Below are 27,329 nucleotides of genomic sequence, written 5' to 3'. Positions count from 1 at the left end.
ATACTCTATCCGTATCTATTACTACACTTTCCATCTCCCAAGTTTTTGTTCACTATTTGTCCCGAGGCCTAGCCTATGATGTGAGCTCCCTGAGTACACAATTACCTGAAGGATTAATCTTTGTATCCCCCCAGCACTTTAACACTGCCTGTAACAGAGGTCCTGGATGACTGACATAAGGAAGTACTGAAATATGAAGTTCTATGCTATGACAAATACGCAGAAGCTGGAAGGAATAAAAAGTGCCAAAATGCGGAAGATCAAAGATTTAGAGGAGGACAACACATTTAGTTTTATTTCAATCAAATCACAACACTTTCTTTTCCAACTGTTGCAAAGTGCATCTACAATTTTCTGTTACAGATCCACTTTTAAAAGGTTTTCTGTGACATTACAGCAAGCCTCTTTTTTTTTTCCCCAGAGGAATATTCCCAAATTCTTCCTCAAGCAAAAATAAAAACTCCATTCCAGTAAATGGCAATACATGAAATTACAGTAAACCAGACACTTGAAAGGATAGCCAAGAAGTCTTCCAACAGTTTATTAGAAAGAATGTAGACATTAAAAAAACTCCCCACTGTCATGAACATAAATTGAGGTTTTCAGCCCAGGTACAAGCTGAATCAAAAAAAAAATAATAATAAAATAAAAAATCCAATAGTGTATTAACATTTTTTTCACTCATTTGCCATACTGACAGTGCAAATACAAATTTGGTCTAAATGTACAGACTCAAGCAACAATGTACAGCCTTTCTTCGTCCTCCATGCTAAGAGATGTAAAAGTTTAAGGGTCAAACAATACCAAATGTACAGGCTTCAAAACCATCTAAGTTAGGGCATTCACTAGTTTTAGCTAAGATACATCTGGAACACTGACAAGTGATCACTTACGTACAATAATGTGAAGTAAATTTTTTGAAAAATAAAACTTTAGTGGAACAATCCTGAAGGATATACCAGAGGAACAACATGTTACCAGTTTAAAGTATCAACCAATTTGTTTCAGCCACTTTGAGTCCATGTTCTAAAATCTAAAATTTACTTTCCCTAAGCCGAAAGCTTCCGATCATGTCAGTATCTATGTTATGAAGTAAAGGAGACTTAGGTGAAATGTTTTTTATTTATCACAACTGCTTTATCAATTGCCTAGGACCTCAATAGCATCATGGAAATCTGGGAAATGTTCATGCATAAGGTTATTGCCTTAGCTGACTTAAAATTGCCCCATACAATGGTACATATCAACCCTTAGTGAAGCCTTTAAAAAAACAAACAGGTTGAAAAATGGGTTAAAGGAGGCAAATACAGAATCTGCCTTTAGAGCTATCAACTTAGGAATTCTCTCAATTATGAAATCTTGCAGAAGTTATTTTTCTTTCTCAAAATCCCGCGATGACAACATTCCTTACTCCAGATCTGGCATTTCTGAAAGGATTTTTAAAAGATTAGTATAAATTACAAGGGAATAACCTAACAACTTCAAAGTTTTACAATAGGAAAAAGCAGCCACCAAGAGTTGTTTCCTAGAGAATTGTTTTTTTTTAATTTGAATCTCAAACCATTCAAATTTCTGCTTTAGCTATTTTTTAGAGGCCATAAAGAAACAATCATGTATCTTCCAAGAATTTTAAACAGGTTAACTTCTCTATTTTGAGAGTTTGGTCTCTGATGTGAAATATCACTGTGTAAATATACGTTTTACAAAGATACTTACTTTCATCATCACTGTCTTGTGAATCCTGCAGAAAGGAAAATTTAAAAAGTTACCAAGTTGATCAAACATTCCTCTGCTAACTGAACAGTTTGCGCCTTAAAAAGCTGAAGCACTGTACTTTTGACTAAAGTAGCAGATATATCAATCTTTGGTTAGATATAATCTTTGGTTTGGTGGTTATATCAATCTTTGAACTTGTCAATGGACTTAAGAACAGGTTTACTTAAGACAAACAGACATACAGCTGAGGACCTATCTTCCTGTAAGATATATGCCTTTTCGTGGGAACTGAGCCCACCCTTTAAATCCCTTCCTATCAACCAGACTGAATCCTGGTATAAAATGGTTTCTCTTCTCTCTTGGCATTCAATGGAAGAGGAAAATGGCTCAATATGAAGACCACTGGAATGACAGAAGACAATGAACTCTAATCCTAGCTGGTGAATTGTCTAAGTATCTTCCAAACTACACTGAACAACTTTCTTAAAGATGTTAACAGGATGCCAGGTGGGGAAATGTTGAGAAGAGTGGTCTAGTATATCCTTATAGATTCACAACATCCATCTGTTTATTATACGTCTCTCTGACCAATCCTGCTGTTAAAACCTGTTCATATTTCTTTGTCAGAATTATCCTAAACTAACTGTTAACTGAGTAAGGCATATGTCTCTATAAAATAGTAATTTTGAATTATAAATCTGGTGCCTTGAAGAATGATCCAGGGGATACCTGTTTCCTAGTAGGTATCCATCCCTCAAAAATGAGCACATTTAAAAAACTGGTTTTCCCTGTAATATTTTTTAGACCATTAAAAGTGGAAAAAAAAAAAAAGAGCAATTTTGAATCTACATAAAACAACCTGAAAATACATTGTTTCTTAGTATTTAAGTAAACACAGAAAAGAACTTATAGACTTACATCATCTGCTCCATCTACTTCTGGTAAATCTACATCCTCATCACCACCCATGTTGTTCATCATCTATTTGAAGTGTAAAAATTAGTTTTAAAAATGATGTTAAATTAAGCCCTAAGTATTAGGTTGCACGCTCCAGAATAAACCTTCAGTCTGTCATAGATTTCAACCAATTTAAAAAAAGAAAAAGAAAATAAAAATCAAACTATATATTAGGTACCTTCCTTTCTGGAAAAGGTAGATTATAGGTAATTACATAAAATCCTGAAACCTTGTAGGAAGTTAAGAGTAAGTTCTCATTGAAGAAAAATTATTAAACACCACAATCCTGAATAGCAGTCACCTCTGGTGGCTAAGAATGAGATTATTTGTACTGAATAGTTGTAAATTTTTGTATCTTCAACTAAGTGGCATGTGTATTAGGGTATTCTCATTGTAGTTTTAAAATACTGTGAAGAACCAATAAATAATTTAAAATAAAGTCCTCTAGGCTGATTAGCTTGCATAAAAGGCCTGAATACTGAATCAAAGGCTAAACACCAGTAACTAAGTTACAAACAGAAAAGAAACATAAACCTTGAAAGAAAAGATACACACTGTGGAAAACACCCTTGTATACTTACAATAAACTGGAACAAAAGAGCGTACTTATACAGAAAGTACTAATTTCCCAAATTTAGTTCTTTCTGATCATAAAGCAAGCAGTATATTATTTAAAGAGGAACAAATAGGCAGACTAAATAATATGAGATGGGGACTTCAAAAATACATGCTTACCTGGACTTCAGAGTTAGAAGGGGCCTTAAAATGATACCTACTCAAATCTCTCAGTATAAAAATTCTGGGCATCAACTCTCGAATAATATGAGCAAGTAGTAAAGAGTTTTCCTACATCTGAAAGCACTAAATACTGGTTAAGTTTCTTTGACCAGGAAAAATGCTCAAAAGGTGCCAAGTACAATGCTAGGTACCGAGATGCAATGGCAATAGACACAGAACTGAATACATTTGAGAGCTACTTAGGAAACAAAAACAAAATACAGACAGCAAAGACAGCAGCAGTTAATGTTATACTGGATAGAGAGAATCAGTGAAAGAGAACATTGTTAAGAAGTTATGACTTGCACAGCTGGGTAAATGGTGGCATCAATTACTAAAGGTAAGGAGTAGCATAGTTTAGGAGAATCACATGAATACCATTATCTCCCTTCTCTGTTTTGAAATCAAGGTGCCAGAGCCATATGAGGAGAGATGTTAAATAAGCAGTTGCATACATGAAGCTGGGCACTTACTCCTTTTAACGCTTTGTTGTCAAAGAAGAAACATAAAAGTATAGTCAAGATTTCAAATCACAATGAGAATATCTTCAACTTACAATCTAACGTTTTCTTTTCTGATCAGCTTCACTGCAACACATTTAATAAGGTCTAGTCTACCTAAGAGAATCTCAATGATTTTTTCCCTTTGGCCATGGCAATATGTATTTCAGTGACATCCTGGAAAAACAGGCTTACTTAAAATCCTTTCCCTGATTTTGCAATTAAAATATCCCTACACACCACTCATTGTACATATCTCATCGTGATTCTTGTGTTTAAAGGTTTATATTCATATTACATGGTTCCAAAATGCAAGCCAATTACTACATTCATGCTCCTTAAAAAAAAAAAACTCTGTTCCAATGCTGGAATAAAAATTAACTGTGCTGCACTGATTGTACAGTTTATTTTTTTGTCGTTATACATCAACTTTAGAACTTAACATTAATTTTTAAAAATTCATAAAAGAAGGTTAAATGACCATTGTTAAAATATTAGTTGGTTTTCTGCAGAACAGTCTTGAAAGTAAAATAATGCATGTCCTAAATATCACTATGTCTTTAAAACCAAATAAAACTGACTACACAGAAATACACTGGGAGGGAGGTGGAAGAATGCATTTAAAAGAACTTACCTCAGAGAAACGATCAAAATTAGACATGTCTTCATCTGAATCATCTTCCCAGTCTTTCCAATTATTGAAGTCCACACTAAGCCAATTAAGCTATAGATCAATACAAATAACACCCTATGATTAGGTTATCTTGTACTCTTTTAGTGTGTACCTAAAAACTACATTTTTTGAGCTGTGGGTTCATACTAGTGAGGCAAGGAATCAGCACACACACAAAAAAAAAACCTAGTAAAATGTAATAATGGTTAATATAGTTTCATGAAGCTGCTTTCACAGTTGTAAGAAACAACCCTACTTTTGGGACTTCCCTGGTGGCGCAGTGGTTAGAATTAAGAATCCGCCTGCCACTGCAGGGGACACAGGTTCGAGCCCTGGCCTGGGAAGATCCCACATGCCGCAGAGCAACTAAGCCCATGCGCCACAACTACTGAAGCCCGCAAGCTCCAGGGCCCGTAAGCCACAACTACTGAGCCCATGTGCCACAACTATTGAAGCTGGTGGGCCTAGAGCCCATGCTCCCCAACAAGAGAAGCCACCGCAACGAGATGCCCGTGCACTGCAATAAAGACCCAACGCAGCCAAAAAAAACAAAAAGAATAAAAGAACAAACCTACTTTTTAAAACAAAAATTCACTGGTAGGAACTATTCAAATTCAGATACTTGATTAATTTATTATTTTTTAAATGTCACCATGATATGCTCCGATGCAGCATCTGAGTAATTTATACTTCTAAGTAAAGTCTGCCTCTTCAATGCAGAATAATCTGCATCTATTAGTGACTATCTTCTATCTTATTTTGACCACACTTGGTATTAAGTTAAAGCTAATAAACCTCAAAGTAGAGGAAAATATATAGAACACAAGGCCTTAATATTAATAGTACCTAGCTATGAAACAAAAACACTATATTCCTCGTACCAATTTTTTTTAAAAAATGTAAGTTTCCGGTGTATAACACTGTAACTTAACATCTGTATACAACTACAAAGTGATCACCCTCCAAGTCCACTTATCGTCTATCACTATACAATTGACTCCTTGTACCCCTTTCACCCACCCCTCCAACCCTTTCCCTACTGGTAACCATGAATCTGTTCTCTGTATCTGTGAGTTTTCGTTTTGTTATGCTTTTTAAAATTAGGTTTGTCTTTTTCCTTCTGATTCATTTCACTTAGTTTATTACCCTCAAGGTCCATCCATGTTGCTGCAAATGGCAGGATTTCTTTTTTTTTTTTGCTGTACGTGGGCCTCTCACTGTTGTAGCCTCTCCCGTTGCGGAGCACAGGCTCTGGACATGCAGGCTCAGTGGCCATGGCTCACGGGCCCAGCCGCTCCGCAGCATGTGGGATCTTCTCGGACTGGGGCACGAACCCGTGTCCCCTGCATCGGCAGGCGGACTCTCAACTGCTGCGCCACCAGGGAAGCCCTTCATTCTTTTTTAATGGCTGAGTAGTAATCCACTGAATACACACACACCACATTTTATCCAATCATCCATCAATGGATACTTTGGTTGCTTCCATGTTTTGGTTACTGTAAATAATGCTGCAATGAACGCAGGGGTGGCATACATCCTTTCCAATTAGTGTTTTCATATTCTTCAAATAAATACCCAGAAGTGGAATAGCTGGATCATATGGTAGTTATACCCTTAATTTTTTGAGAAATCTCCATACTGTTTTCCACAGTGGCTACGCCAATTTATAATCCCAGCAATAGTGTACAAGAGCTCCCTTTTCTCTGTATCTTCTTCAGCATTTGTTATTTCTATTTTTCATATTAGCCATTCTACCAGTTAGGACATGATTATCTCATTGTGTTTTGTTTTGTTTTTTAAAATAAATTTATTTATTTTTGGCTGCGTAGGGTCTTCGTTGCTGCATGCGGGCTTTCTCTAGTTGTGGCGAGCGGGGGCTATTCTTTGTTGTGGTGCACAGGCTTCTCATTGCAGTGGCTTCTCTTGTTGCGGAGTACAGGCTCTAGGCATGTGGGCTTCAGTAGCTGTGGCACGTGGGCTCAGTAGTTGTGGCTCACGGCTCTAGAGCACAGGCTCAGTAGTTGTGGTGCACGGGCTTAGTTGCTCTGAGGCATGTGGGATCTTCCTGGACCAGGGCTCAAACTCATGTCTCCTGAATTGGCAGGCAGATTCTTAACCACTGCGCCACCAGGGAAGTCCCTCACTGTGGTTTTGATTGGCATTTCTCTGATAATTAGTGATGAACTTGGGCCATGGCAGTGAAAGCCTGGAATCCTAACCACTAGGCCACCAGGCAACTGCTCTGCCCATTTTTAAATCAGGTTTTTGTTGTTGAGTTGTGTGAGTTCTTCATATATTTTGGATATTAACCTCTTATCAGATACATGACTTACAAACATATTTTCCCATTAAGTAGGCTGTCTTTTCATTTTGTTGATGGTTTCCTTTGCTGGGCAGATAGATACTTTTTAGTCTGATGTCAATGTATCTTTAATTACTTAAAAATACCAAACTTTGAAAAAAAGAAAAAGGAACCTACCTTTGCCCTTTCTTTTGTTAACCTTGGCCATGACTGGCCAGACTCTCCTTTTCGTAAACAACATAAAATTGATCTGTCCGTTCTTTTATGCTTCGAATCCTAAAAACAAAAATAAGCGCTATCACACCGTTTATCTCTCTGGTATTACTACAGGACACAAAGTAGCTGGTTATTTGTCATTTCTCCTAATTTCTTTCTCTACAGTTTCTCTAAACCCTGAAACAACCCCTAGACTACTGAAGATTTCATAAGCTATCCAATTGCAAAAAACATTTTTCCTCCCCTGCACAAGGTGAATAGAATAAAACCTTAAAAAAATTAACTAAATATGGTACAATCACAGAACATACTGAGCTGTATCTATGCTTAAATAAGACAAGCCTTAAGAGTACAGCACTTACATCAACTACACAATTTAATTTTAAAAAGATAATAAAAATTAAAAAAAAGTATTGCCCTGAGTCCAAACAATAACAAGAACAAAAAGAGTGTCCAGAAAAGTAGTTACAAGAAGGAAAATAATGCAAAATATATTCTTAATAGCCTCTGAACTGTTGAGAATTAGTGCTTATCTCTAAAATGAGTACTTAAAGTATGTCCATTTTCTTACAGTTTAAATTGGGGTTGAAGCATCAAGACTACTTACATTTGGATCAATACAGTGAAAAAGATCAATTTCATTTAAATGTTTAAAATTATCACTTCCTCCAAGACAACTGTACCAAAAAAGAAAAAGGAAAAAAAATGAGTCTCTTCAAAGAGGTAAGGATTAGTAGTATCTTCAATGAAAACACGAAACCATCAAGCCAAAGTTATTCAAGCTGTCTGAAACAAGCCTTTTACCCAATGATGTAAAATGGTAATTTACCTGAATGTAAGTTTGGATTTTTCAAAATTTACATTAACATCTTTACTGTCTTCAACACAAAATTCAATGAAGACATAGTCCCTTCGATCGTACCACTTTGCAGAAGCAGGCTGCCTACAAAAAGATAAAATTAGACAAAGTTAAGCTGAAATTCACTATTTACATAAACTCCAAAGCTTAGCATGTAAGTAACATACTTCTGTTCTCCATCAGAGCATTATTTTAAGGCAGTTTATTGCAATTTCAAACATGAACTACATCTTTTTCCCTAACAGCTGCAGTACAAGTTAAAACGTAATGATATGGACTCCCCTGGTGGCGCAGTGGTTAAGAATCCTCCTGTCAATGCAGGAGACACCAGTTCGATCCCTGGTCCAGGAAGATCCCACATGCTGTGGAGCAACTAAGCTCGTGCTCCACAACTACTAAGCCTGCGCTCTAGAGCCCGCGAGCCACAGCTACTGAAGCCAGTGCACCTAGAGCCCATGCTCTGCAACAAGAGAAGGTACCACAATGAGGAGCCTGCACACCTACGAAGACCCAGCATAGCCAAAAATAAACTAAAACAAACAAACAAACAAAATGCAATGATACAAATTTCATCTTAGAAAGGATTTAAAAAATGAAACAAAATGCTCACTGGAGTTAAGCATTTAGGTAGCCCTGTCAAAATTTGTGCTACTCCTTTATAGCCCTGCTCTTAAGAATTCAACTTCACAGAATTTTAAAAACCAGAACTAGGGGACTTCCCTGGGGGCGCAGTGGTTAAGACTCCGTGTTCCCAGTGCAGGGGCCCCGGGTTCTATCCCTGGTCAGGGGACTAGATCCCACATGCACACCACAACTAAGGAGCCCACCTGCCACAACTAAGGTCAGGGAACTAGATCCCACATGCATGCCACAACTAAGGAGCCCACCTGCTGCAACTAAGACCCAGTGCAACTAAAATAAATAAACACATATTTTTAAAAAATAAAAATCTGAACGAATCCATTGCCAACTCAAAAACAGTATTCAACGTTTCTACTTACCATGTTAGGAACTGTGGGGGGAATTTTTTTTAAGTATGAGAAATGACAGTATTTGTCCTCAAAAAAGTTCTCATTTGGACTGTCCTGGCAGTCCAGTGGTTAAGACTCCAAGCTTCCACTGCAGGGGGCAGGGGTTCAATCCCTAACTGGGGAACTAAGATCCCACATGCTGTGCAGCACAGCCAAAAAAAAAAAAAAAAAAGAAAGTTCTCTTTGCAGCTGACTATATAAAGCAAAGCAACCATTTTTTTTTTTCCTGGGCAAAAAAATATTCCTTACAAACCGTTATGATTCTAAATAATGACATTAGATAAAAAATTAAACTTTATAGTCCCAAGTGTTAATCTGTATCTGTATCCAATACATACTTATACTAGAAACAACTTAGAATATTTGCTTTTTCTTTATTATTCACCAGCTGCTGTCCCTTGCAATAGACTCCTGTCTTCTTCAATGTTAGCTGCCTAAACCTCTACTCATCCATTAAAATTATGTTTTAGAATATAGCTAAAAATCTAGAAGCAAACACAGTCAAATGTGGTTAATTAACAGGCAATAAAGATTATATGTGGTAAATGCTTTGAAAAATTTCCTTTGTCATCTTTAAAACAAGTTACTTAGGTAAGTATTTACATATGCATGAAAATTCCAAGAATTCATACGCACACAAATGAACAGCATTTGCCTCTAAAGAATGAACCAGAAAGATGAGACAAAGTAGAGGAACCTCATTCTCAACTGTTTCAATTATTTTTTAAAAAATAAGCATGTGCTGCTTTGATAATCTAAAAATCAAAGTTACAGGAATTCTTTGAAACTTTTCTGTAAACCTAAAACTTCAAAATAAAATTTAAAACCAATTAGTTATTATATGTTCAAACACTACTCATAAATCAACTCAACTTAAAGGAACTGTTTTGCTTCCAACCTCTGAACTTCCCAACCCTGATCAGTAGCAGTTTAATAAAGTTCTAAAGTTACAGCCAACTGCTCATCAACATTTTCACACAACTGTTAAACTTGACTAGTCATACTCTACTCCAAAACACTGATATCAGATCTGAAATTAAAAATTACAGATGGGGCTTCCCTGGTGGCGCAGTGGTTGAGAGTCCACCTGCCGATGCAGGGGACACGGGTTCGTGCCCCAGTCCAGGAAGATTCCCACATGCCGCGGAGCGGCTGGGCCCGTGAGCCATGGCCGCTGAGCCTGCGCGTCCGGAGCCTGTGCTCCGCATCGGGAGAGGCCACTACAGTGAGAGGCCCGTGTACCGCAAAAAAAAAAAAAAAAAAATTACAGATGGCAATTTCCAAAGTCTAAATACCAACAAATCAGCAAGGGTAAAAGCTATTTTTTCAGGCATCTATTGGCAGATTAAAAGGGGGGTGGGGGGCGCACGTTTTTAAATGCCTGTGAAAAAGACATCTAACCAAACTTCAGTATTAATAGAGCTAACAAACAATTTAGGAGTTTTATGATTAGGTCCCAATAGGCCATACATTATTTCTAGCTTATTTTCTTGCCAAAACAGCATTCTCAATATGTGGTAACATGTTTGGGTCTTTTCCCCGCAGCTTGTGGGAGCTTAGTTCCCCAACCAAGGAGCGAACCCAGGCCCTCAGCAATGAAAGCGCTGAGTCCTAACCCCTGGACCACCAGGAAATTCCCCCATCTTTGGTCTTTAACTGAAAATATTTGCTAACTTAATAGATACTTAAAACTTTAAATGACCAAGTTCATAGATTTTCAACTTGAAGTAACCAGACAGTCCTATCTTTTAAAAGCACTAATAATAACAATCTGGGGCAATGAACACCCCCAGTGTCAAAATACTACTTATTTCCAACAAAAAGAAATAAGTCCCTATAGAGAAATGGTTGACCCCAGCTCCGAGGTGGGAAATATAAATGAGCTTGGGACATCTCATAGTGCAAATCAAGCTATTAAAAACAATGAGATCAGGGACTTCCCTGGTGGTCCAGTGGTTAAGACTCCACACTTCCAATGCAGGGGGCCCGGGTTTGACCCCTGGTTGGGGAACTAAGATCCCACAGGCCGCGTGCTGTGGTCAAAGAATAAAAAAACAATAAGAATAAAAACAATTATGTCGGGATTTCCCTGGTGGCACAGTGGTTAAGAATCCTCCTGCCAATGCAGGGGACACGGGTTCGATCCCTGGTCCGGAAAGATCCCACATGCCACAGAACAACTAAGCCCGTGTGCCACAACTACTGAGCCTGCACGGTCTAGGGTCCGCGTGCCGCTGCTACTGAGCCCACACGCCTAGAGCCCGTGCTCCGCAACAAGAGAAGCCACCGCAATGAGAAGCCCATGCACCACAACGAAGAGTAGCCCCCGCTCACCGCAACTAGAGAAAGCCAGCGCAGCAACAAAGACCCAACACAGCCAAAAAACAAAAAAACGAGATCAGTCAAAACAGGAGGAAACAATTAGTCTCTCTCTCCTTGGCCAACGGCAATTTGAAAGGATGACTGCAAACTGATCCAAATACACAAAATATAAATACTCCAGTTTATATTGATTAAAGAAATGTAAAACAAACTACCTACAATTCCAGATCACCAGAAGACGCTACAGCTCCAATTCTTTACAAAAAGGCAATTAAAGAGAAAGAATAGGCATTTATCCTTCTTTCCCTTTATGAATCTTTATTCATGATACCCGAATAGGGCCAGTTCATGAAGGAAACATCTTTACAGAATTCCAGCTTTGTGTGGAATAAAACGTGAGGAAGAAAAAAAAAATCACCATTTTGCAACCTTTAAGCTGATTTGGCAGTGTTCATCAATGAATGGGACCATTAACAATGATTTGATGGACAGCAGATAAAGAACTTATCTTAGCATCACTAAAAGTGGGACAAGACATTCACCTCCTGATTTGATCAACATGATATATTCCACAGTAAACTTAATTCCAGTCTATAAGAAATATGAGGAAAAGAAACAAGTTAAATGATATCACAAGAAGTGAAAAATTCAAAATACTGTTTCTTAAATCAATGGCAGAAAAGAGGAGGAACTGCTCTAGATTAAGAGAGACCTAAGAGTTATCAAACAAGTGCAATTTGTAAATCAAACAAACTAAACATAAAAAAGATTACTGAAACCGTGGAGACCTAGATATGGACAGAGTATTAGATGATGTGAAAACCATTAGTTTTGTTAGGTGTGAAAAGCACTGTTTTATGGAAAACAAATGTCCATTCAAGATTAAAAGGGAAGTACATGGAGTCTGCTTTAAAATAACTAAGGAAAAAGGGAGAGAGAAAGCAGTGTGGCAAAGGCCTGTTGAATCTGGTGGATGGGTAGATGGGGATTTATTACATTCATAATACTTTTAAAAAAATGATATTAAATGGTTTCGGCATGGAATGCTTTCTTCCTTTAGAGCAACCCAGTCTAACTGTGAAATTGTGTTATTTAAAAATTTAAAAAGAGGGACTTCCCTGGTGGTCCAGGGGTTAAGACTCCGTGCTCCCAATGCAGGGAGCCCGGGTTCTATCCCTGGTCAGGGCACTAGATCCCACATGCCGCAACTAAAGATCTGGTGCAGCCAAATAAATATTTTTTTAAAAATCCACTGGGCAGAAAAGGAGGGGAGTAGATAAAATAAGAATGACCCTGTACTGATAATGGTTGTGACTGAATAATGGGTACATGAGGAATTCATTGTAGTATTCTACCTTTCCTGTTTGAACAAAAAAGGTAATAAAGCTGAAAACAATTACCCTGATTTTTTTCAAGTTAATTTTTATTGGAGTACAGTTGACTTACAATGTTGAATTAACCTGATTATAGTGAGCAGATTCTTCTCTCAATATGTTTACAAATGGCTATTTCAATGAACTCTGGTAAAAATGCTTTTCTAGCCTAATTTAACAACATAATCTGATAGTACATAATTGATAGTACTGTTTACCTCGTTAAAGTCAAGTTACACATTAAGAACCTATAGTAGGGCTTCCCTGGTGGCGCAGTGGTTAAGAATCAGCTTGCCAATGCAGGGGACAAAGTTCGAGCACTGGTCCGGGAGGATCCCACACGCTGCGGAGCAACTAAACCCGTGCGCCACAACTACTGAGCCCACATGCCACAACTACTGAAGCCCACGTGCCTAGAGCCCGCGCTCCACAACCAGAGAAGCCACCGCAATGAGAAGCCCACGCACCACAACAAAGAGTAGCCTCTGCTCACCGCAACCAGAGAAAAGCTCACGCGCAGCAACGAAGACCCAAAGCAGCCAAAAATAAAATAAATAAAATAAATAAATTTAAAAAAAAAGAACCTATAGTAACGGAGAAGGAGCACATTAATGGCGATCTGGTATATAAGCTCTTTAGTTTCCGTTCGAATCAAGGACATTGGAACCAGCGGAGAATCTTTCCTTTCCTTGAATTCACATTAAGTAATCTAGATTTATATCATTGTTATGGCCTGAAATCACATCCTAAATTCATACGCTGAAGTCCTAAACCGCCAGTACCTCAGGATGTGACTGTATTTGTAGAGAGGATCTTTAAAAAAGTAAGGTAAACTGAGATCTTAGGGTAGGCTATAATCCAATATGACTGGTGTCCTCGTAAGAGATTAGGACAGTTACACGGAAGCAACCTAAATGTCCACTGACTTTCTGCCTGTGGATGCCGCCAAGTAAGCACCATTGACATCTCCTCCCTCCACTGCAGTCAAGTCTAAGTCAGAGTTACCCAAAGAGCCCCAACAGCTGCAGAAGCTCTTCACTGGAGGTTTCAGCTTTGAAACAACCAATGAGAGTCTGAGGAGCCATTCTGAGCAGTGGGGAACGCTCACAGATTGTGTGGTAATGAGGGATCCAAACACCAAGCGCTCCAGAGGCTTCAGGTTTGTCACATATGCCACTGTGGAGGGGGTGGATGCAGCCATGAATGCAAGGCCACACAAGGTGGATGGAAGAGTGGTGGAACCAAAGAGGGCCATCTCAAGAGAAGATTCTCAAAGACCTGGTGCCCACTTAACTGTCAAAAGATTTTTGTTGCTGGCATTAAAGACGACACTGAAGAACATCACCTAAGAGATTATTTTGAACAGTATGGGAAAATTGAAGTGATTGAAATCATGACTGACCAAGGCAGTGGCAAAAAGAGAGGTTTTGCTTTCGTAACCTTTGATGACCATGACTCCGTAGACAAGACTGTCATTCAGAAATACCACACTGTGAATGGCCACAAACGTGAAGTAAGGAAAGCCCCATCTAAGCAAGAGATGGCTAGTGCTTCACCCAGCCAAAGAGGTCGAAGTGGTTCTAGAAACTTTCGTGGTGGTCGTGGAGGTGGTTCTGGTGGGAATGACAACTTTGGTCGTGGAGGAAACTTCAGTGGTCGAGGTGGCTTTGGTGGCAGCCATGGTAGTAGTGAATATGGTGGCAGTGGGGATGGCTATAATGGGTTTGGTAATGATGGAAGCAACTCTGGAGGTGGTGGAAGCTACAATGATTTTGGAAATTACAAGAATCAATCTTCAGATTTTGGGCCCATGAAAGGAGGAAACTTTGGAGGCAGAAGTTCTGGCCCTTATGGTGGTGGAGGCTAATACGTTGCCAAACCACGAAAGCAAGGTGGCTATGGTGGTTCCAACAGCAGCAGTAGCTATGGCAGTGGCAGAAGGTTTTAATTACTGCTAGGAAACAAAGCTCAGCAGGAGAGGAGAGCAAGAGAAGTGACAGGGAAGCTACAGGTTACAACAGATTTGTGAACTCAGCCAAGCACAGTGGTGGCAGGGCCTAGCAGCTACAAAGAACACATGTTTTAGACAATACTCATGTGTATGGGCAAAAAAACTCGAGGACTGTATTTGTGGCTACCTGTATAACAAGTTATTTCAGTTTCTGTTCTGTGGAAAGTGTAAAGCATTCCAACAAAGGGTTTTAATGTAGATTTCTTTTTTTTTTTGCACCAATGCTGTTGATTGCTAAATTTAATAGTCTGATCACGATGCTGAATAAATGTGTCTTTTAAAAAAATGTGCTGTGTAAAGTTAGTCTACTCTGAAACCATTTTGGTAAACTACCCCAACAGTGTGAAGTGAGAGTTCCTTCAGGGTGATGCCAGGTTCCATTCAAAATTTATTTACAACCTGCTTTGGTGGAAAAGCTACTGCCTTCAGAAACCTTGGTGTAGCTGAACTGACGGTTATTGCATTGTGACCTGGAGTTCACCGTGAAAAGGGTCACCCAAGCAAAGTCATGGAGTTTTTTGGTTATTAATATGATTGTTGGCACACCCTATGCAATATATCTAAATTGAATTATGGTACCAGATAAAGTTATAGATGGGAATGAAGCTTGTGTATCATCCATTATCATGTGTATTCAATGAATGATTTAATACCCTCTTGGGGAAAAAAAAGGTCCATTGACGGGAATGGATAAAGATAGGGTACATATATACAATGAAATATTACTCAGCCATAAAAAGGAACGAAACGCTGCTATTTGCAGAGATGTGGATGGACCTACAGACTGTCATACAAAATGAAACCAAAGAGAAAAATATCATACAATATCGCTTGTATGTGGAATCTTGAAAAACGGTACAGATGAACTTATTTGCAAAGCAGAAATATACTCACAGATGTAGTGAACAAAAACTTATGGTTACCAAGAGGGGAAGAGGAGATGGGACGAATTGGGAAACTGGGATTGACATATATAGACTACTATGTATAAAATAGATAACAAATGAGAACCTACTGTATAGTACACGGAACTCTACTCAGTGTTCCGTGGTAACCTAAATAAGAAATCTAAAAGAGTGGATAAACTGTATACGTATAACTGATTCAATCTGCTGTAGAGCAGAAACTAACACGTTGTACAGCAACTATAATCCAATAAAAATTAATTTAAAAATTAATTAATTAAAAAGAGAGAGAGATTAGGACAGTTACAGAGGGAAGATCCTGTGAAGAAGACAGAAGCCAGCCATCTGCAAGCCAAGCAGAGAGGCCTCAGAAGAAACCAACCCTTCTGACACCTTGATCTTGGACTAACACCCTCCAGAATTGTGAGGAAATAAATTTCTACTGTTTAAATCACCCAGTCTCTGGTACTTTGCTATGGTAGCCCTAGCCAACTAATAAAATCATTTACCAGACAATAAAAAGAAAATTAAATGATCCTAACCTGGAGTCAAAAATGGTTTTTATATTTTTAAAGTTGTGAAAACAAAAATGTGAGACGGGGCTTCCCTGGTGGCGCAGTGGTTGAGAGTCCGCCTGCCGATGCAGGGGACACAGGTTCGTGCCCCGGTCCGGGAAGATCCCACATGCCGCGGAGCGACTGGGCCCGTGAGCCATGGCTGCTGAGCCTGCGCGTCCGGAGCCTGTGCTCCGCAACAGGAGAGGCCACAACAGTGAGAGGCCCGTGTACCACACACACACACACAAAAAAATGTGAGACAGATATTTGTGGCCTGTAAAGCCTAATATTTACCAAGTGCCCCTGATCTAAACCGTCTGAAAATACAAGGGGGGGGAATCCTAACACTTAACCTAAACAGTAATAAACACACATATTTACTCATTTGAAAGGAAAACCAAGTGTTTATGAAATCACAACTCTTTTCTCCGATTAACCCAGAGAAAGGGTGATTTTAAACTCTAGCTCCTAAACTATGTTGGATTCGTGTCCCGTCTTATACAAACACTGGCAAAATCCCAAACTACTGTTCAAGTCTGTTAATTCATTTTAATAGTAACATACCTATAAATGCAAAAACTTTTTCACCTCTGCATATATTATGTGAATAAGCCACTACTTATAACAAAATAATACCCAAACGCTCCGAAGTGGGACATTCCAAGTTCTTCTGACAAGTTCTTCCAAGCTCAATGTTAGGGCTATGTCAATTCAAGCAACTAAACTTTGCATAACCTAAAATTCTCCTCTGTAGTTCTGACTAAAATTTCTTAGTTTGTCTTAAGATGACACAGTGGAAACCACATTTGTTCCCAAATACCATTTTTAATATACTAGAATCTTGTGCATTTTTATTCTCATTTGTAGAAAATTACAAGCACCTCTCCCTTAAAAAAAAAATGGATGCACCATGGACTTCCCTGTTGGTCCAGCAGTTAAGACTCCGTACTTCCACTGCAGGTGGCACGGGTTTGATCCCTGATTGAGGGAAGTTCCACATGCTGTGAGGCGTGCACCCCCCCACCCCAAGAAAGGATGCACTAGTGCAATGACCTTAATGCATGCCCTCCAAATTCATACATTGAAATCCTAATGCTCTACGGGATGATATTCGAAGGTGGGACCTCTGAGAGGTGCTTACTACTAGATCATGAGGGTAGAACCCTCATAAATTAAAGTCATGCCTTAGGGGCTTCCCTGGTGGCGCAATGGTTAAGAATCCGCCTGCCAGTGCAGGGGACACGGGTTCAAGCCCTGGTCCAGGAAGATCCCACATGCCGCGGAGCAGCTAAGCCCGTGCGCCACAACTACTGAGCTCACGTGCCACAACTACTAAAGCCCGCGTGCCTAGAGCCCGTGTTCTGCAAGAAGAGAAGCCACCGCACCGCAACAAAGAGTAGCCCCCGCTCGCTGCAACTAGAAAAAGCCCATGCGCAGCATCGAAAACCCAACGCAGCCAAAATAAATAAATAAATTTATTTAAAAAATAAATAAGGTCATGCCTTATATATAAAGAAGCTCCAGAGAAGCCCTTAGCCCTTTCACTGCTCCAGAGGGGCCCCTCGCCCCTTCCACTACTATGAGGACACAGCAAGAAGCTATGAACCAGAAAGTGGGCCCCTTCACCACAAGGTGACCATATTGGTGCCTAAATCTTGAACTTCCAGACTGCAGAATAGTAGACAATAAGTTTCTGCTGTTGATGAACTATCTAGTCTGTGGTATTCTGTTACAGCAGCCCAGACTAAAACAACCAGCAAAGCTACATGGAAAAAACTTGCTAAAGAAGATTTCCAGGTTATTGCAGTTCTTCTGATAGTTTACTATGTGCAGGACAAATTAAATTATTAAAAGATAATTAGGACACATCAAGCCTTTTATGAACTGGTAGGACAAACATATCATACATAACTCCAGGTAAGTTCATAAAGCTTAAGGTTGAAAACCAAGGTCACAGATGTCCCTGGAGACCATGGAAAGGAGTTTATTCTGTATCTGTGTAGTTAAAAAAAAAAACATTAATTATAGCTATCATCACTTTAGAAGTCTGAATATCTTGAGAGAGAAAAAATTCTGTATCTAACAGAATTCTACAGCATATGACTTGTCTCTATAACCAATACTACCATCAAAGCTCCAACATCTTTATTTTCTTTGTCTCTCAGAATTTCCAATGTTCAGAAGTTTTTGTAAGGGGAATTCCCCTGGTGGTCCAGTGGTTAAAAGACTCTGCGCTTCCACTGCAGGGGGCAAGAGTTGGATCCCTGGTCAGGGAACTAAGATCCCCACATGCTGCAGAGCACAGCCAATCAACCAATAAAAGTTTTTGTAAGCAGGTACTCTGGACCATTATACAGTAAACATGAAAAACTGTGAGGTCTGTGTGACACAACTACTGAAGGCCACGCGCCTAAAGCCCGTGCTCCACAACGAGAAGCCACCGCAATGAGAAGCCCCCGCACTGCAGTGAAGAGTAGCCCCTGCTCGCCGCAACTAGAGAAAGCCCACGGGCAGCAACAAAGACCCAATGCAGCCCAAAATAAATAAATTTATATTAAAACTTAAAAAAAAATTGTGAGCTCTGTGAGAATTTAGTGAAAGAAAAAATTTTTACTATTCAAGTGTGAGGCCTACAAATCTTAGTTAATACCATAATAATTCAAATTTGGCTTCCTGAAATGCACAGTTTAGCTCAACCTCACGGGATACGTATACATTACATGCTCGTCCCATAGAATCACACAGGATTCCACATCATTTTGGTGTTTTCCCCCCAGAAATCATTAAGAACTGTCATGGGACTGTTCAATCAAATTAGTTTTTTTATAAAAAAGTTTTAACATACACAAATGAGACATATGGTCAATATCTCAATTCTTACTCTGAATCATTGAGAAAAAATTAGAATACTATTATTTGGTCACTAAACATTAGGCTCTTCAACATATACAGATAGGGAATTCCCTGGTGGCTCACTGGTTAATAATCTGCCTGCCAATGCAGAGGACGGGTTCGATCCCTGGTCTGGGAAGATCCCATGTGCCGTGGAGAAACTAAGCCTGTGTGCTGCAACTACTGAGCCTGTGAGCCACAACTACTGAAGCCTGCATGCCTAGAGCCCGTGCTCCACAACAAGAGAAGCCACTGCACTGAGAAGCCCGCGCACTGCAATGAAGAGAAACCCCCACTTGCCGCAATTAGAGAAAGCCCGCGCATAGCACCGAAGACCCAATGCAGCCAAAAATAAAGAAATTTTTTTAAAAACCCCCAAAAACAGATATATATACTGGGGAAAATAGCAATAACAACCTTTTAATAAAAATGCTCTACTTTTGGGACTTCCCTGGTGGTCCAGTGGTTAACACTCCACACTCCCAATACAGGGGACACGGGTTCGATCCCTGGTCGAGGAACTAAGGTCCTGCATGCCGCACAGCACAGCCAAAAAACTAAACATAAAAAATGCTATACTTTTTAAAAAATATTTAAGACTGCAAAATGTGATACAAGGATGCACTAAATGACAATCTTTATAACAAATATTTTAAAATCTATCAGGTTTTATCTTCAACTAATGGCCTCATATAGGAATTAATCAAGCAGAAAAAGTGTAAGTATTAGTTTTTGATTGGAAGGCCAATTTCTTTAGATTTAAAAAAAAATGGAGGGGGAAAAGAAAGAAGGGTAGAATCTCTTAAAGGAGAATTTATGGTAATCACCCAGTTAATTAAGAGAAAAAATCAGGCTGACCAAATCATAACTAATAAGCTAAACAGTCCCAAAATAAACATTCTCAAAATAAAGGGCTCACAAACAAGGCAAATGTACTTTGAGGGTATATACTGATTTGGTGGTCCTTCTTTTCCAGATTTCCCAAAATACAGCAAAGCCTCAATTAATAGACTCTAAAGATATAAACGACTCTCACCAACTTTATCTTTCACCTACTGACCACCTAACTACTTGCCCACTCTGCATGAGATAGGGACTTCCCTTGTGGTCCAGTGGTTAAGACTCCGTGCTTCCAATGCAGGGGACATGGGTTCGACTGGTGTTTGGGGAACTAAGATCCCACATGGTGTGCAGTGCGGCCAAAAAAAAAAAAGAAGCCTATCTATGTTGAGATATAGCTGAATTTGACTGAAGATGCGATACAACAGAATAAAGGACCAACTGTAAAAGATCCCAGTTAGTTCCAAACATCACTGTCAAGCACCTCATATAGCCAAGTCTTATAGCTGAAAGAGATTTGGAGTCTCTAAATATTATTCAATAAACAAATATTTATTAAACATGATACCGGGAATTGTTCCAGAGATACAGCTGTCAGCAAAGCAGATAAAAATCTCTGCCCTTAAGAAGCTCACATTCAAGTTGGATGAAATTTAGCCCAAAATTCTTCTAAGAAACATGGGGGTAGAGGGATCAGATCCATTACTAGCTATGGTTTACCTTTCTTAAAGTATAAATAAGTGATACACTATAAGACAATGTTTTTTGTTTGTACTCTAAAAAGTAACTCATCTGTATATTTAATTACATTTGTAAGATACATTACATCACAATCTGTAACCTCACATAGTTTATTCAGAAGTAATTAATGATAATCCCCATATAAATTTATTTTTAATGGAACATGTTTGCCTGATTTAAAACATCACTTTGAATTCTAAGATAAAACAATAATAATCAGAAGACTAGCTTTTTATTAGAACTTGATAATGGAGAAAGTATCCTCTATGTTTATCCTCCATAAACTAAACATTTCCGATAAATGAAAAGCTTCTTAAAAACTAAATTCACTCATCTTCTATGTATCCCAGAGTATTTTTAAACATCAAGAAGGGTTACAGGGACTTCCCTGGTGGCACAGTGGTTGGGAGTCCACCTGCCAGTGCAGGGGACAGGGGTTCGATCCCCAGTCCAGGAGGATCCCACATGCCGCGGTGCAGCTGGGCCTGTGCACCACAACTACTGAGCCTGTGCACCGCAACTACTGAAGCCCGAGCGTTCTAGGGCCCACGTGCCACAACTAGTGAGCCCACGTGCTGCAACTACTGAAGCCCGCGTGCCTAGAGCCCGTGCTCCACAAGAGAAGCCCACGCACTGCAACGAAGAGTAGCCCCTGCTCACTGCAACTAGAGAAAGCCTGTACACAGCGATGAAGATCCAACGCAGCCAAGGAAAAAAAAAGGGGGTTACAGAAGAAAACAAACTCATTATAACCAAGGGAGAAAAAAAAAAGTTTAAAAGATGTTACAAAGTTCAGAATAACTGATTTAAAACCAAGTCTATCAACTGGTCTATTATTTGCAAAAGAGAATCGAGAAACTGGTAAACCTATTTCAGTTTGTACTAAGTGAGGAATGATATGGCAACATGAAAATTCTGCTAAAAAAAAAAAAAAAAGCAGTTCCAGTTTCACAGACTGAGCAGTTTTTCCTTGTTAAGTATTATCAAAAGCCCTGCCTGTAAACATCTAAAACCAAAACTCTCTCACACATATTCTTTGCTCAGAGAAACCCTGATATACTTCTCATATTTTCAGATCTTCTGTATGCCAGTTGTACTACTATGTAAAACTTCCTGGAAAGTTCATCTGAATATACATGCAAGTCCAATGATCCCCAAATTACAAAACAAGGTGCATCAAGGCACTATGGAAGAATTTACAGGGCTGCCACAGGATATTTCAAATTTAAGAGCAATTCAGTGATACTCAACTTCAGTCAAGACACTAAGTGGTTCAGTTTCAACAGCAGACTGCACTGTATCCCTCTCCACTAAGTTTCATCTTTGCAAAGCTGGGTTTTTGGTGGTTACGATTTAAAAAAAAAAAAGACCTACAAAAAAATCAACAGGGAACAGGAATTGAGATGGAAGATGGAAGTATCCAATCCTATTTCAAGGTATAACAAGTTATACAGTTCCCAAAAGGCATACACCTTTCATTAGTAACTGTGGTTATACAAGAAACTACATTTTTCTTTCAATTTATGTGTTAGCTTTCCGAAAAGCTAACAGGCTATAAGGACAAAATATGTAAGTTGTTTGGAGCCAACTATCTAATAAACAGAACTTCTAGGTTACTCCTTTTGGCCTAGCAGCACCATTAAAAAACCAACCAACCAACGAATAAAAAAATACAAAATAGTAACAACAAAAATACTACTAAGACACCAAGGGGTGAATCAAGAAAGTTTGTGAACCTTTGTGCTACTTCCTTTCTTTGGTAATTCCCACTCTAAAATATAAAAGTGTGGGACTTCCCTGGTGGTCCAGTAAGGACTCCACACTCCCAATGCAGGGGGCCCCGGTTCCATTCCTGGTCCAGGAACTAGATCCCACATGGATGCTGCAACTAAGTTTGCATGCCACAACTAAGGAGCCCTCGAGCCACAACTAAGGAGCCCTTGAGCCACAACTAAGACCGAACACAACCAAATAAATAAATAAATATTTCAGGGGAAAAAAGAAAAACTGTACTACAGGCATGGTTATTTAATGGAAATAAAAGGACCACCTGTGGGCTTGGCTTCCCTGGTGGCGCAGTGGTTGAGTCCACCTGCCAATGCAGGGGACACGGGTTCGTGCCCCGGTCCAGGAAGATCCCACATGCCGCGGAGCGGCTGGGCCTGTGAGCCACAGCCGCTGAGCCTGCATGTCCGGAGCCTGTGCTCCGCAGCGGGAGAGGCCACAACAGTGAGAGGCCCGGGTACCGCAAAAAAAAAAAAACAGGACCACCTGGAAAATTATTCTCCCTTTTTGTAAAGTGGAAAAAATGTCTTTGTGAGAAATTCTGGGTTCCAATCCTATTTGGGACAGTTGTTTATACTAATCATCAGTGTTGTGAATTGATATCTGAAGAACTAAATCCTGTAATGTAATAAAATTAAAAGTTAAAAAAACACCTCTGTGGCTTTGATCCTTTCAGTACACAAAGATAATTAAGCATGCTGAGTTGGAAAGAGCCCTGATACAAACACTTTTCAGCAATAAAGTACGGCTACACGAGAAGATCAACTACGGCATAGAAAATCCACAACAGCACATTTTATTTGGTTTTGGAGTACAACACGGGTGAGGGCATATTACTCAAGATAAGATTTAAAGTAATTGGCATCTTCCTGGAAAACTAAAAGTTCTAAGGTGTCCTGTGGAACTCAGCCTCAATTTAAAATCTATCCCTAGGGCTTCCCTGGTGGCGCAGTAGTTGAGAGTCCGCCTGCGGATGCAGGGGACACGGGTTCGTGCTCCGGTCTGGGAAGATCCCACATGCCGTGGAGCGGCTGGGCCCGTGAGCCATGGCCGCTGAGCCTGCGTGTCCGGAGCCTGTGCTCCACAACGGGAGAGGCCACAACAGTGAGAGGCCAGCGGACCACAAAAAAAAAAAAAAAAAAAAAAAAATCTATCCCTAACCTACACAGTAAATAATAAAGTTTACTAAAACGCACTTTGTATTTCTGTAGTAAAATACACTAGATGCAGCAATTCTTAATAACCCAGATAAAATATGATTATTAATGTTTCAGAGCTAGACTGATTCTAAACAGTTTATTACGAAGATATTTTTTCCTGAAAAGCAATCATCACTAACCACCTATGACTCTAAAATGATACAGCTTCTAGAAGATCTTAAAACTGAGAAAACACAATTAAACAGGAGAATATTAACAATACATCCTGGTCTGCCTCAAGTGATTTGTCACTTCGTTTCTACTGCCTTCCAGTTAAAGTCTAACTAAGCACAGAAAAAAAGAAAATCCAGTTGCTAGGTTACAGTGCTTAGGAAATCAACACTGAACAAAAGCCATCATCAGTTACTCTTCCTTAACTTATAGAAATTAACCATATGCTGTATCGTCACTATTACCATTTGTTTTGGAGGTTAAAGACAGATGATTTTATTTTGGGGACTCAATCTTACAAAGCCGAACGATGGCAAGGTTAAGATTTTAACTAATGCTAGCAATGGTCACAGTATCTTCTGGACAATTTAGTAATTTAACTACAAGACATTGGAAAGAATGATTTCAAACTGCTCAAAACTAAATTAAACATTTTACTTCATATCTATTGTTAATACGTCCAACTTAAAACCTAGAACCAACTACAACAGCTTAAAAAAAGAAGTAAAGTAGCGCCCCCTGCAGGGGATCTGTGCAGGTCTTAAATGGAGGACAGAGAGGTCCTAAAACTCCCAGCCTCCTCCAAGGTAGGTGAGAGATTGAGAGCTTTTATGCAAACTACTAGACAAAACTTGATTAGAAAAAATTTGTCTAGGAAATGACGACTGAAGAGCAATCAAATGATTAAAAAACAGACCGTAAAACCCTTGAGATGTCCAGCGTAAATGTCTCTCTCTACGGCTAAAAAAAAAGGTCTACAGCACACATCAACAAAATGAAGGCTCATCAGCCAGATTCTTCCTAGGACTCATTAAAAGTCTCTTCCAACTCAAATAACTGACTCATAATATTCATCTTATAAATTCAGTCATTAATAAGATCCCCTAAAGAATTTGCAAGATGCCATATACTGAATACCTTAAAGACAATGAAATTTACCTGGTCCCTTCAAAACACTCATTTTGAAAATAGCATTCTTCTGACTGCTTTTTGGAATACTGCTACACTTATCATCCGAGTTTTTAACCTATTTACATAATTTAATATTTCTTACCTATTTAACTATTTTATGTGACCTCCGAAAGTGTTTCTATCTCAAACCATATTAAACATACTATTTCTTCACGAAAAAATTTGCTTGGCTACATTAATCTATTAAAAGTTGGTAATGCCTTATCTGAGGATTAATTTTCTCCTCACAGATGTTTTAAGACTGACAATCCTGCTACATTATTTGGAATAGATGTCAAAGAGAAAAAGCACAAGCTATTTTTCACAGATTAAAATCTTCTATTACATACCACTTTTGGGGGTGGAGGAATCCTTCCAAAATTCTAGTATGTCACTTTACAATAATACATGCATTCTTCTCAAGGCTTCTTTTCCATCAAGTGACTGTAGTGTTTTCTGTACTTATCTATTTATACGTCTAGCTGAATACTCACCGCAAAGGTCATTATTTTATTAAGTAAACCCTTGCAAGTGCATTACTTTTTACAGGAATAAAAATTGTTCCCCTCAATTGCTCTCCATACATAATTTTTAGGGAGTGATTAGAACCAAAAAACTACTAAACCGGCAGTTCTCGTATCTGAAAATGTAAAGCTTTCCCTGAGAAAAATCTAAAGGCTGAAAGTGGCGATGCCAAGAATTCTCATTCGGTTAAAATCACCAAGGTTTTCCTGTATCATAAAGCTTCTAAACAATCTGTAGTCACTTCACGTAAAGAAAATTAAGCTAAGGAAACAAAAAGGTAACGACATACCTGTTTCATCCTTAAACTAAGATAGGATGATGAAACCTCGCCTCAAGTTTAATATAGAACACTGAAAATGCCCACAAATATCTTTCGACTCCAACACGTGCAGAACGCCCTGCTCAATGGTTAATTCCTCGCTGCCAGGGACACAGCTGAGTTTTGGCAACTTTCACTCCCTCAGCGAGACTGGAGTTAGGAGGAAGCCTGGAAAGATCATACTCAAGCAATCACGACACCTGAGAGGGAAGTTAAGTTGCGGCGACGGTATGGCCTCCCTCCAGTCGCCTAGCAGTACCTGTCGCTCGCGGCGCACGGCCGCGTGGTGCTCTACGACCACCAACAGCCTTGTGGTAGCACCCACCGCAGGTGCACTTGGCCCCGGGCCTGGCCGCACCATCAGAGAGCGACAGGAGCAGACCACCCCAGGAGCGGAGCGGTAGCCCACGAGGGTCCACGCCTCCAGGGCGCCCGGACAACGAAAAGCTCACGGGAGACTAAGGCCTACGGCTAAGTTACGGAGAGTTAGGAGCAGCCGGCACTGCCTAAGGGGCAAGGTGGGATTTCCGGCACGGGGAAGCCGAGGGCCGGCTTAGAGGTGGGGGAAGCGGACATCGGAGGAAACATGTCCTCCACCCGCCAACGGTAATCCTAACAAGGATACTGAACCTCCCACCCCCAGGCAAGAACGATTTCCACCGAGGGGGAAAAGCCGAGGGGGCCTAAAGCGGGGGAGGGGAAGGGACGGCTTCCCGGCAGCCCCCCGCGCGGCCTCGGCCTCCCTCACGGGCGACCTTCCCTCGGCTGGGTGTCGCACTCACATCGTGAACGGGGCAGGGGGACGGGCGAACGGGTGGCGGGCGTCTCCGACGGCAGCTCCTGGGCAGGCGACTCCTCTCCGGTGGCGACTCCGGCGTCTTCTCCCCGGTAGCGGCCTCTTCTCGCTTCCCTCAAGCGACGGCGGCGGCGGCGGCGGGCTCGACCTGGGTCCCCAGAATGCACCGCGCGGGGAGAGCGACTCCTCCGGTCGGGGAGAAGAGGAAAGTGTAGGAAAAGGGGCGCGAGAACGGAGAACGAACGTGCGTGCGTGCGAGCGAGGGGTGGTGAGGCCGGGCGGCGGCTGGTGACGCAGCAAAATGCCCGGGCCTAGCCGCCGCGCGTGCGCACTCTTTGTTTTCGGGCTCCTGCGCGGCTTTCTAGAGATATCTACGGAAAGGGCGGGGCCTCCTAGCTCCTTCGCGATCCTTCCTAGCGCTGGCCCCGCCCTACGTCCGCTGCCTCGGGCCCGTCTGGTTCCCGCCGCTCCTCCCGCCCTCCCCCCTTGTGGTGGAAAACCGTTGGCCGCCTAACCTCCCGGCCACCCGCCTCGGGCGATCTCCCCGAGAAACGGCCGCGTTGACCCCGGCAGGAAGGCGGAGGCGGAGGGACGCAGAGTCCGGAGGCTTGAAAAGTGAAATGAGGGTTCAGTTACTTTTAAGAGCGTAAAGCGGCCCACTGAGGAAACATTCCACCGCAGAAGGAGGGGAAAAGCCTCTGCTGGTGATATATTTGCGGAGAAGGGCTAACTTCCGAATGCAGGGCCTTGGTCCACCTCGCCATTTTTATGAGAGTTGGAGACCCTGTACAGGGGCAGCGGAAATTTGAGGTCTTTGGCTGAGGAGGAACGTTTACCCTTGGGGGCCGGCGTTTGCACCTGCTTTGAGATATTAGTGCTGTAGGTGAGACAGGAATGCTGTAAGGGTCTAA

General features: G+C 40.5%; 1 protein-coding gene and 1 pseudogene across 1 annotated transcript; one reads left to right on the top strand and one right to left on the bottom strand.

The window, feature by feature from the left end:
* Positions 1–267: 267 nt before the first annotated feature.
* PTGES3 (prostaglandin E synthase 3) lies at positions 268–26,763 on the bottom strand. Its single transcript, XM_060113493.1, has 8 exons — positions 26,405–26,763; positions 7,971–8,084; positions 7,749–7,818; positions 7,103–7,201; positions 4,585–4,674; positions 2,635–2,697; positions 1,717–1,741; positions 268–1,427 (listed from the first exon to the last, which is right to left on the bottom strand). Coding segments are annotated over exons 1-8 (483 nt in total). The 5' UTR covers positions 26,407–26,763; the 3' UTR covers positions 268–1,407.
* Positions 13,757–14,798, top strand: LOC132498858 (heterogeneous nuclear ribonucleoprotein A1-like; annotated as a pseudogene).
* Positions 26,764–27,329: the final 566 nt, after the last annotated feature.

The sequence above is a fragment of the Mesoplodon densirostris genome, chromosome 11 (assembly GCF_025265405.1).
Source record: "Mesoplodon densirostris isolate mMesDen1 chromosome 11, mMesDen1 primary haplotype, whole genome shotgun sequence".
NCBI lineage: Eukaryota > Metazoa > Chordata > Mammalia > Artiodactyla > Ziphiidae > Mesoplodon > Mesoplodon densirostris.
This window is presented reverse-complemented; position numbering and strand designations above follow the sequence as displayed.